This window comes from Brassica rapa, chromosome A06, assembly GCF_000309985.2.
Source record: "Brassica rapa cultivar Chiifu-401-42 chromosome A06, CAAS_Brap_v3.01, whole genome shotgun sequence".
NCBI lineage: Eukaryota > Viridiplantae > Streptophyta > Magnoliopsida > Brassicales > Brassicaceae > Brassica > Brassica rapa.
In genome coordinates, this window is record NC_024800.2 from 9,627,051 (window position 1) to 9,638,626 (window position 11,576).

The following is an 11,576-nucleotide window of genomic DNA, read 5'->3' on the forward strand; positions in this document are numbered from 1 at the left end:
TTTCTTCAATACAAACATAAGAGGGAATTATCCATCCTCTTAAATCAAAAGCATAAACTACAATAACAAACCAATTTAAGAAAGATAGGTCTTCAAAGGAAAATGACTATGAATTCAAGACAAAGCTTGGATGCCTCGATAGAGCATTTCCGACAAAATCGGACAGCTGAAACTTAGTCACATAATGTGACGTTGAAGGCCAACCCTCACCTTCAAGATAACACATAGTAATCTCGGTGGTTGCATCTTCTGGCCCCGACCGCTACGCAAGATAACAAACCGGTGGTAAAGTTGAAACCAATGCTCAGCAACGCCGAGGAAACATCTTCTTTCACAAGAAGAATGTATGGTAGAAAAGTACTCTCCTCCAGAGAAAAGAAAGAACGAAATAAATCCCGTCTCAATGAGTCCACAGATAATATCTTCTTAAAAAGATGATATACCATTATACGCAAGTTAAAGGTCCCGATGAATCCACCAGAAATCCTTATCAAAAAAGCCAATACCAATACCGAAGAGTCATTTACACTCTAGGGCTGTTTACAAGTTTTATTAACACTCTAAACTCTATAGGCAGTTGGTGCTATTTAAGTAGTTTTTGAGTGAAAAGACTCAAATTGCCTTTAGAAAAAGCATAATTGGTGAACTAAGTTTTAGTTAGGTGGTTTTCATTTGGTTGGCTTTTTGAAATTTAAAAATCAGTGGTGGACCCGGAAGAAGATTTAACATGATTTAGTTAGGTGGTTAGCTTTTACTTTTAATCTAAAACTAGATCTCGACCCGCGCAATAGCGCGGATTTATTTTTCATTTATTTTTTTTATAAACATTTTGTTTTTAATTCTAAATTTGTATATATTATGATATATATAAAGTTGTCTATCAATTTTTAAAATATAATAATTTTACTGTATATTTTTTATTGAATAGATTGTTTGAAACTTTCACATGTATTTGTATCTTCTTATATATATATTTTTTGGATTATTATTTCATTATTGAAATCATAACTATATATATAAAGATTGGTAAAATATTGTTTTATTGTCATCTTCAAAGATATTGTAACATTTCACAAATTTATAAACTTTTTTAAAAATTAAACTTTTAGCTTTATAGATTTATATTATCGAGTAAATAATTAAACATTTAGTTTTTGTTAATTTTTAAAATAAACTATATTGTTTTAAATTTGTTTTCATTAGTTTAAGGTAGTATAGATTAATTATTGTTAGATAATGATGATTTTTGTTATTTAAAAAAAATCTTTATAATTTTAAAAGTTAACATCGAGAAATATTTAAATAATTAACATATGAAGGTATACTATTACAACATTAAATTATATCTATTTAATTTATACAATCTATAAATCCAATGGATCATCTATTATTTAAATCCAATTATGATAGCCTAATAAAAATTTCTGGTAAGTCCAAAATTAACATAAAAACTTATAAAAATAACTCCAATCCATAAGTAAGCAAAAAAAAAAAAAACAGCTTGACGAAATTCAGGTACCATAATAACCAATTCTCCTCTCCTCCAGAAGTGAATATCGGTTGGAGTTTCTGGAAAATGAAAATACTTCTGACGTTTTAGAACTTTTCAAAAAACAATCATAGCATTTAGTAATATACGTTAAGGTATTTATTTAAATTACATACCTCCTCATGCCTCATTCGCTTATAGTTGATTCTGTTTCGAAAAATATAGGAAACATTTGAGAAGGTCAAAGCTTACAATCATATAATCTTTGTTTGTGTCGCTTACAATCATAAACCCGGTCCAAATACGAGTTAAAGAGTTATATAGTCTTTGACTGAAAAAACAAAAGTATTCATACTGAAAAACAAAAGTAATCTTGATTTTTTCATATGTTTTCGTAGAATGATTTTATTTTATCATTGATATGGGTGTGATAAAAGTAATATATGTGTCGTCCAAGAAAAAAGAAAGAGTAATATATGTTAATCATTCAAATTGGCGTTAAACCAAAAGGAATAGTAGTTTTCTTAAAACATAACTGTGAGATAAGTTGGTTCCGATCTTTAGGGGAATAAAACAGATTATATATATTAGTAATGTTTCTTATTTAATACCAAGATTACTAATGATTGAAAAATGTAATGTGACCAATTCTAGTAAATAGTCCATTTTTTAAAATATCACACATGAATTAAGGTTGTGACTTCTGTTTTAATATATAAGATACATCTCCGCCATATATCTTTTAATTCGACGAACCCCATCGGAACAGTCAATCTCGGAGTTCCTCCTTGGCTACATAGCATGAACCGATAGAGCTCCGCCGTTGAGCCTCCTGTAAATCACGATCTCCACCGTAAATATTTTCTTTTTTCAAGCTTCTCCTCCGATGTGTGGCATGAACCACTAGAGGCCAGTCGTTGAGCCTATGGTGAACTGCGATCTCCCTCTATCTCGGACTTAGTTCTTCATCCTTGTTGTTCCATGTGATGAAGAGGAAGTCGCCAAGCTCTCGTCGGACACAAGCTCTCGTCAGGGACAAGCTCTCGTCGGAGAGTCCGACAAGTTCTAGTCGTCCCCGTCAGTGCTAGGTCGTCACTCTCCTCACCCTCGTGGTTCATCTTCCTCTGCGTTTCCAAGTTGGTGACTCATAAACCTCTGTCGTGCCTTCTTTCATGAGCGTCTGAAACCCCTCATCGTCACCGGGTCATTCCGAAGCGATCCACCACCTAATAATGATTCACCACCACTGGTCTCTTATTCAACCAGGCTCAATCGGCTCCGTGACCTACTGCTCCTCTGCAACAGTCAGCGAACCACACCGGGACATGACCTGTGGAACCACAAAGGGATCCATTCCCAAATCAAGTTTCTGATATTTGTACGACTGGTCCTTTAGATTTAGAATATTTACAATTTGGCCTTAAAACTTCTTCTTTTGCAAAGTTACTTTTCAATTTCGCACAAACTTCCAAAAGAGCAAAGTTAGCCTCTACTTTACTCAAATTAGTATGCATATACAAAATTAACACCCAAATGCAATGTAAATGGTTAAATGCGGTGGTGTGTACATATAATGGAAAGTGATAACAATAGAGGTGCACAATGTGGTGGTGTACACAAAGAAGTGTGCACATGTGTACTATGTTGCATGTTTATCCACGTGTACAATGTGGCAATGTATCAAGCTATCCATATTTGAATATGTATATTTGTATCACGCTACCAGTGTATCAAGTTATATACATGCACATTAGTTAATGTTTTTGGAAATATGTTTTGCTTTGTGTACTTATAAGAAAGGTTATACGATATAGTAGTGTACACCAGATAAGGTGTACATGTGTACGCATAGTTAACTTAGAAAATAATACTGATTACACAAGACAAACAAAAGATCGAAATCGTTACATCACCCAAAGCAATGCCTAGTACAAATTTTGTTTCAGATAATTCTACTATTTTGACTAATTTTGTTTAAGAAAATAAATATTTTTATATCTTCTTTTCTTTCTTTTTTTTGAAAAAAGGCTTTTATATATATATATATATATAATGGCCACAAGGGTAGTTTTAAGTGGGCTCAGCCCATTACAACCTTGGAATCACAGAAACCATAATTAGGAAACAGAGATTGGGAAGTGGAGTGGTTTATGCGATAAGTCGATGTGAGGGAGAGGGGTAGTCGTAGAGATTGCAGGTTCTAGAGCCAGTGTTGGATCATGAGAGATGAGAGTTTTGGATTGCTGTCTCTGATAGAAGAGATCTTGTTTCTGATGAGGGAGGAAGCTGTTTTAGAGATTGAGGCTGGTTGGCGGAAGAGTTGTCTGTGAATTCTTGAATTTCTTTCATTCCAGAGGAGATAGATCGCTGTCTGCCAAGCCAGGAGGGAGAGTAGTCGGAGGTGGCGGGGTAGAGTTAGAGATTGCATGGCGTGGAGACATTGAGACCATTGCCTCACGGGAGCGCAGCCTGCCTTGGTTGCCAAGAATTCCCACACTGTAAAAGAGAATGGACACTCAAAATATAGGTGGTCTCTTGATTCAGCAGTATTGTTACATAGTACACAGACTGGGTCAGTTTGGAGTCCCCATCCTTAGTATCCTGTCCTTGGTTGGACATCGATTTAGGACCACCAGCCAAGTGAGGAAGTTTTGCTTTGGTATTCCCCTTGAAGTCCAAACCGCTTTTAACCAAGGGACCTGAGGTTTGTGTTCCTTGATTAGATTGTATATCATACCTGTGGAGAATGATGTCAATTTGATGTCTTGCGGTTGCCAGATATATGTATCTTCAAGGTCCGTAAGGGTGATGGTGGTGAGATGGGTGTGGAGGCGAAGTTGCTCTTCAGAACGAGGGTTCGGTAATGACCAGTTGCCATTCCGATTGATGTCCGCAACCGTAGCTGGGCGTCGAGTTCCGAGGGTCGATTGTGGTGGCAGATTCAAGAAATCTTTGATGCAACCAAAAGGACTCCAGTTTTCGAACCAGAATAAGGTTTTTCTACCGTTTCCCAGCTTTACTTTTATCCAATTGAAGACCAAGTCTCTGCATCGAAGTAGCTTCCTGACAGTGTAAGAATGAGTTTGCTTCTCTCGCAGGGTCCAAAAGTTGCTAATGTTGCCTGAGAGGATTTGTTTGATAAACCAAGCTACCCATATTAATCCTGCTCTGAAGAAGAGGAGCCATATTAATTTGATCAGACATGCTCTATTCCAGTGGACCAGATCACGCACTCCCAAGCCTCCTTCAGCCTTCGATAGAGTTATGGTTTCCCAAGCAACGCGTGCTGAGTGATGTCCTTCTGTTGTCCCACGCCAAAGGTATGCCCCACATAGAGAGTTGATAGCGTTTATGCATTGCTTAGGAATTGTGAAAGTAGCGCACCAGAAATTTGATATTCCAGCAATGACAGTGTTTATCAGGAGGAGCCTTCCTGCGAAGGAAAGTGACTTCGCAGTCCAACTATTGACTTTCTGCTTCACTTGCTGTATCAGGGGTTCGCAATTGGAGAGGGAGAGTTTTTTGGTGCAGAGGGGGACTCCTAGGTATCTGACAGGGAGAGTATCTTGCGTTAGTCCCGTTTCCGTGGTAATTTGGGCGACTTCCGCAGGGGTGAGACCGCAGGTGAAGAATGAAGTCTTTGAAATGTTAACCGAGAGGCCCGACACCAATGCGAAGCGATCGAGAACGCTGAGGATGTTCTTCACAGAGTTGACTGATCCATCACAGAATATGAGTAGATCATCTGCGAAACACAGATGGGTTAGCTTTGATTCTCGACAGTGATGATGATACCCAAATTCTCCTTCTTCAGCCGCTTTGTTCAAGAGAAGGGAGATGCAGTTCATTGCTATCACGAAGAGATAAGGTGAGAGGGGGTCTCCCTGTCTGAGACCACGATTACTCCGGAAGTAGCCTTGCACCGTCCGTTGAATCCGATCATGAAGGAAGGCGTGGTGACACAAGGATACGCCCAGGCCAGAAAGTCATGGGGGATATCAAGGTCCTGGAGTAAGTTGAAGATGAAGTTCCAGTTGACAGTATCAAAGGCTTTGGCAATATCAACCTTTAAGGTGATTCTCTTGGGCCCTCTATCTTTGTGATATCCATGGATAATTTCCGAGGCCAGTACTGTGTTTTCAACTAGGAGTCTTCCTTGGATAAAAGCAGTCTGATTTGGTAGGATGAGAGAGGGGAGTAGAGGCTTTAGACGCTTGACCAGGAGCTTTGAAATGACCTTGAAGATGGTGTTACAGCATGAGATAGGTCGATAATCAGTTATAGCAGAGGCTCCAATGGTTTTTGGGACAAGGGTAAGGATGGTTGCGTTAGCTGCTGGAGGGAGAAAGCCAGATACAAAGAAAGACTGGATACTTCTGATGAATTCGGCTCCTACAACCTGCCAAGCGTGTTTGAAGAAGCCTGAGGTGAGGCCGTCTGGGCCCGGGGATTTGTTCTGGTTTAGTTTAAATAGCGTCCTGCTGATCTCCTCAGGGGTGGGGAAGCTAGACATGGAGAGAGCGAGCTCCGGAGGGCATCGAAAGTCAGACATCTGGTGGATCCAGCCTGGTGTCGGAGGTTGAGTTGAAGTTGTCTGAGGAGCGAGTAGCTGCTGAAAGTGAGAAACTGCCACCGCTCCCATCAGGTTAGGGTCTGTGATTATCTCACCAGATGGCAAGCAGAAAGACCTGATAGAGTTGATGGAGTTTCTCACTTGAGTCAGGCGATGAAAGAATGTTGTGTTGTGGTCACCTTCCTCAACCAATTTATTCTGGAGCGCTGACGGAAGTAACTCTCCTCAATGGCTCTGAGGAAGTTTCCAGCGTTCAAGTAGTTCTTTTTCCTCTCTAAAGTTCGCACTGGTTGGGTCGTTTAGTGCTTTTACCTGCGCAACATTAAGCAAAGTGTTAGCCTCTCTAACTCTCTCTTGGATATTAGAAAAATTGTCTCTATTTAGCTTTTTAAGATCTCTCTTTATTATTTTCAGTTTCACACAAAGATGAGAAAGATCCCAAGCAATGCCTCCGGCCTGATTCCAAGCAGCGTGGACTGTCTGGTAGAAGAGAGGGTGCTTGGTTAGGTAGTTGTAGAACTTAAATGGCTTGGTTCCGGAGGTTGGGAGGTGGACAGCTAGGTTAAGGAGGCCAGGACAGTGGTCTGAGATTTCAGGAGGTAGAAAGGAGGCTTGGCTTTGGGAAAAAGATGAGATCCAGCTATGGTTAACGAGGAAGCGGTCTAGTTTTTTGGCGATGGGGAGGGCTGGGCATTTATTGGTCCAAGTGAAGACAGGGCCATTATATCTGAGATCAAATAACCCAAGATCAGCTAGGGTGCCTCTGAATTCAAGCATGGGGGTATCAAAACAATTTACTCCTGGTAAGGAGTGCTCTGAGAAATGGTTAATCTGGTTGAAATCTCCTCCCATAACCCATGGGGTCGAGTCTAGGCTTAGTGTTTGCTGGAGGTTTAGAAGATCTACCCAGAGGTCAGATCTCTCAGGAGAGGTGTTCGCCGCATAGATGGCAGTGAATGTGAATTTGTGGCTGCTCCCGATGCTTATCTCACAGGTGAGAGACTGGCGAGTTTGATGGAGTAGAGTAACTGAAGCAGGGTGTTTCCAGATAATAATGATACGACCATCCGGGTCAGAAGCATGATTGGATGCGTAATCCCAGTCTCTGCAGGTTCTTGTCATTACATAGTCCAGCTGGGGCTCCTTGATATGGGTTTCCAAAATAGCACCAAAACAGACCTGTTGAGAGGCCAACCAATTTACAAAAGGTGGGTGCTTATCCGGGTCATTTAGGCCACGGATATTCCAAAAAAATCCTTTTACTCATAGGGAAGGTTGTGGAGCCACTCCATTATGAAGGAGCGGTTCCTCGGTAGGTACAGAAGGTAGAGTGGGAGGGGGAACAAAAGGGGGATCTTGGTTAGTTAGACTGTTGGGGGGGACAAAAAAGGATTCGGGGTTATTTGCAGGCGGAGTGGAGGAGTCGGAGGTGGGTGATGAAGGCTCAGAAAGATCGAGGGTAGCAAAGGAGTTTTTGAGAGACAGTTTCTGGCGAGGGAGTTGTTTTTTGAAGGAGGGTCTGTGTTTAAAAGGTGTGATACGACGGTTTATATGGGGGAGAGCTTGGAGGCCTATTATGAACGGGGCCTCTAGGGGAAGGTTTGTGAAGGTGACGCAATCAGATACAGGGGAGGGTTGGGAGAAGGATGGGAGTGAGAGAGTTTTTAGAGGGAGGGTGGCGGTTTTATGAGAAGGTGGGGGGTTGATGGTAGGGAGGGTGATGGGGGTAAGGTCTTCATCCATGATCTCTTGTAGATCAGATTCAAAGTTCTTTTGCAAATTTTCTCCCTCAATGCGCTGAGAAGCAGTCACTGAGGCCGGGGGATGATCAGAGGTGGGAGTGGGAGTAGACTTGTGGGCGGGGGACTTGGGAGTGGTAGTAGACTTGTGAGTGGGGGACTTGGGGGCAGCAGGTTCAATGTTGGGGGAAATATTAGGTGGAGGTTTTTGGGGAAGTTTAGCAAGGGGGGGAGTTTTGGATGGGAGTTCAGGGGGGGCAGTAAGACAGTCTTTTAGGATGTGGCCGATTTGGTTACAGAAGGAACAGGTGGGGGGGGCCAAGGATAGTGAACTTCAACTGGAAAGATCTCACGCTGGTTCTTCGGAGCTCAATCAGCGCAGGCAATGGAGTTGTCAGATTAGCTTCAACCTTCACATGTGCAATATTTACGTCTGTGAGATTTTTTGTAAACTCATCTGTCTCCTTCGGATCGCCTATTAGGCCTGCTGCAAAGCTAAGGCCTTCTAGACTTCTGAGGTCTAAAGGCAGACCTTTGAGATGAGCCACAGGGGAATTGAGGCGAGATCAAGAGTGTTTATTGAACCCGTTGCAGACCAGGGAGAGACATGGAACATGGCGGTGCGACGTACCATATCTTCTTTTCAAGAACTTTGGTTCTGATGTATTCATTGGGAATCCTCACCATGATTGTTCTTTCTTTCAGGTTGGTGCGGATGTCCAGCTTGTGGCCTTTACCCCACATGAAGTTCAGCACGCTTTGGATTGATTGATAGGACGGCATCTTCGCCATAAATGAACCAAGAATGAATTCTCTGTGCATTTCAGCACACGAGTGAAGACTTCATCAGGGATGGTGACCTGGGGAATTCCCGAAGGTGAGTAAGAGACAGGGGCAAGTCGCTTTAGGGTTCGGTCTGCTAGTTGTCTAGCTTTAGCAACCCAAGGTTTTTGTTAATGGAGGTGGGTTTTGGGAAGGGTTTTGGGGTGGGGAAGCTGCTATTGGGGTTTTGCGGTTTAGAGGAGGGAGGGGTATGGTTTTTGAGAGGTTTTTGGTAGGGTTTTTACGTGAGGAGGAGGGTGATGGGGGTAGTTTTTGGTGGCTTTAGAGGCAGGGGGGATTAGAGGTTTCACAGAGCCAGAAGAGTTGGTACTGTGGAGTTGGGAATTTTTTGGGGGAAGAACAGTGAAACCTCAAAAATATCTTGAATAGTGATATCAGAGAATTTTATTTTTTTCAGATCCAGTCTTCTGAATGGGTTGGGGAGATGATTGGCTAGTAGATAAGGTTAGGGAAGTGGGAATTTTTCCAGATCCATCGATTAAGGGAGCAGTCTCTTTGAGCTGAGAAATTTGCTTTTTAGTCAATGGAAGGGAGGCATTAGTAGAGGAGAGAGAGGGGAAGTTGGATTCGAAGGAGAGGGGAGGAGAGAGGGGGTCAGGAGGTTCGGGAGGGTGGCGGAGGAGGAAGCTACCAGCAGAAGCTTGCAGAGGAATCAGGGCGGAGGCGCGTTCGGGGGAGAGCCAGGGGTTCTCAGTCGAACTCATCTTTTCCATGCATATATCTTCTTTTCTCTTAATATTTTTTATGTTCTACCATGTAAACACTAACATGAATCTTAAATTTACATTATACAATGTACACAATCGATCAATATTCTTTAAGCATAGTTCTCAATATTTTAATGCATGACATCTGGTGTATAGTCATATACAATTAACCATGTACAATCAACCATGATAATAGTATACATGTTTACAAAAATAAATGGAAGATGTGTACATGTGTGCACATATAACACATGTGTGCAGGGGTGATAGTCTTGTATGTAAGTGATACTTTTCGTATATACTGAGAATTGATTTTGATTTGTGTATATATAATGGAAAGTGATAATAGTAGAGGTGCACAATGTGGTAGTATACACAAATAAGTGTGAACATGAATACTATGTTGCATGTTTATCCACGTGTATCCACGTGTACGGTGTGTCAATGTGTCAATCTATCTATATTTGAATATGTATATTTGTACACAGGTACACCCTACAAAGTTAAGAGCCGAATTGAAAACATCCAGAAAGTTCGAAGACCTGTTTTATAATTATGAAAAGTATGGTCTGTACAATTAAAAAAGTGTGAAATCAATTTGAAAGGGTATATTTGCAAATCAGAAACGTATGGGTCAAAAATCAATATATTCAAATGTCTAGGGACCTGATGTACGATAAAACCAAAACTGGCCATTGTTGCTCATCAAGCTTTTGCAACGAAGGCGATGAGATGGAGGAGATGAAAACGGCGAGACGATGAGAAGAATGCCACAATGGCGTCGACGAAAAGGAGGCAAAAACGATATGGAGACATAGGTGGTACTGTTGCTGCAGAAGAAAGGCTTGTAGACAGGATGATGATGTTGTAACCATGGATCTATGTTTCTTCAAGTTTAAAATTCACAAAAAAAAGTGATTTGTTGTAGTTTTCTGCAACTATGGAAAAAAGAAGAGAAAAATATAAGAAGAGAGAAAGAGAAAAAAAGATTAGTAATATTAAAAATTAATTAAAAATGTAAATTAGTTAAGTTTTAGTTAGATTTAGGGAAAATGTATTGGGAAAGAAGAAAAGTGTGTGGTGAAGGTTAATTCCCACTACTATAATAGTTTGACTTGTTAGTTATTTATTTACGAAGTGACTATTTTATTTAGAAAAAAAAAGTTGTTAGAAGAAAATATTTTGATAGAAAAAACTGCCTTATTGTGTTATAATAAACTTGAAACCCAATACATGATTCTCCTAAATGAAATAAAAACTCGAACTACTAATTTTCAACGATTCTAAAAACATTGTCATACAACTAATAAATTGCTTCCCCAGTTTTCATTATTGCATCCTGACTCTAATACACTGTTTCCATGGTGGTTTCCATGGCAATTGTTTCCAAAGTAGAGCGGTAAGAATAAGTTCCTTACCACTTAAATCTAGATTTAGCACAAGTAGAGTGATTGTCTTGTCGTCAATCATGGCCATGAAGTCCACACAGGAGATTGCAACAACGAATTGGAAGAAGAAGAAGTCAGTCAATTCGTTGCGAGTAAATATAAATTTCTTCTCTATTAGGGAGAAGAACAATACGCATAACAATTGTTTTAAAAAAGGCTTCCGAGATGCCATTACGGAGAGAGAGAGTGTATATTTGCAAATTGCAATACACCAAACGCACCACTGTAAATACACGCCGTAAAACAGAACTCATAAAATGATGGACATCTATACACCTGATCTGGAAGCTGGTCAATGCTATACAACAAAGAAAACAGTGAAAAAATTGGAGTTTCATCGCATGGTCGATGTCCAAATATAAAGATGGCATCAAGACAATTTCTTCATATTTTATTTTATGTGTTGTATTATTTCTCTTAATTTTATTTGCATTTGGTTGCATGTATGTTATCTTATATGTAATGTTATATTTAATATAAATGAAACTAGTTGTTAAAAAAAAACCCATGAAACTGCCTCTGAATGTAATTCTTTCAACATAGAATGCAGTCACATGGGCTTCACGAGCCCGTGCCATAACTTCCACATGCGATGCCATAACGCAAATTAGCGTACAGTACATAAACAAGAGTCGATGAGAATCAAACGCCTCTAGTGACTGTGGTCAACATATATTTAAACAACTTTTATAAAGTTTATGTAAATTTTGAATTTATATTCAATTTATGCACACGGTCTTAAATAGTTTGTGAGAAAGAAAAAAAATACTATATAAG

The 11,576-nt window shown here is 40.1% G+C and overlaps 3 protein-coding genes across 3 annotated transcripts; all 3 read right to left on the reverse strand.

The window, feature by feature from the left end:
• Positions 1 to 3,834: 3,834 nt before the first annotated feature.
• On the reverse strand, positions 3,835 to 5,337 carry LOC117126066. Its single transcript, XM_033273439.1, has 3 exons — positions 4,227 to 5,337; positions 4,059 to 4,143; positions 3,835 to 3,985 (listed from the first exon to the last, which is right to left on the reverse strand). The coding sequence occupies exons 1-3, from the start codon at positions 5,335 to 5,337 to the stop codon at positions 3,835 to 3,837; spliced, it is 1,347 nt and encodes a 448-aa protein (XP_033129330.1).
• A 950-nt stretch (positions 5,338 to 6,287) lies between these two features.
• On the reverse strand, positions 6,288 to 7,184 carry LOC117126067. The gene has a single exon (XM_033273440.1). The coding sequence runs from the start codon at positions 7,182 to 7,184 to the stop codon at positions 6,288 to 6,290; it is 897 nt and encodes a 298-aa protein (XP_033129331.1).
• A 141-nt stretch (positions 7,185 to 7,325) lies between these two features.
• Positions 7,326 to 8,584, reverse strand: LOC117126068 (extensin-like). The gene is made up of 2 exons (XM_033273441.1): positions 8,398 to 8,584; positions 7,326 to 8,071 (listed from the first exon to the last, which is right to left on the reverse strand). Exons 1-2 carry the CDS (start codon positions 8,582 to 8,584, stop codon positions 7,326 to 7,328), a joined length of 933 nt encoding a protein of 310 aa, XP_033129332.1.
• Between the last annotated feature and the right edge of the window lie 2,992 nt (positions 8,585 to 11,576).

Coding starts and splice junctions, on each gene's coding strand:
- LOC117126067 (XM_033273440.1), bottom strand. CDS start 7,184: ATGACAAGAACCTGCAGAGACTGGGATTACGCATCCAATCATGCTTCT.
- LOC117126066 (XM_033273439.1), bottom strand. CDS start 5,337: ATGAACTGCATCTCCCTTCTCTTGAACAAAGCGGCTGAAGAAGGAGAA. Junction 4,144..4,226: donor ATTGACATCATTCTCCACAG/GTATGATATACA, acceptor GGAATACCAAAG/CAAAACTTCCTCACTTGGCT. Junction 3,986..4,058: donor GGGGACTCCAAACTGACCCA/GTCTGTGTACTA, acceptor TCTCTTTTACAG/TGTGGGAATTCTTGGCAACC.
- LOC117126068 (XM_033273441.1), bottom strand. CDS start 8,584: ATGCCGTCCTATCAATCAATCCAAAGCGTGCTGAACTTCATGTGGGGT. Junction 8,072..8,397: donor ATGTTCCATGTCTCTCCCTG/GTCTGCAACGGG, acceptor ACATCCTAAAAG/ACTGTCTTACTGCCCCCCCT.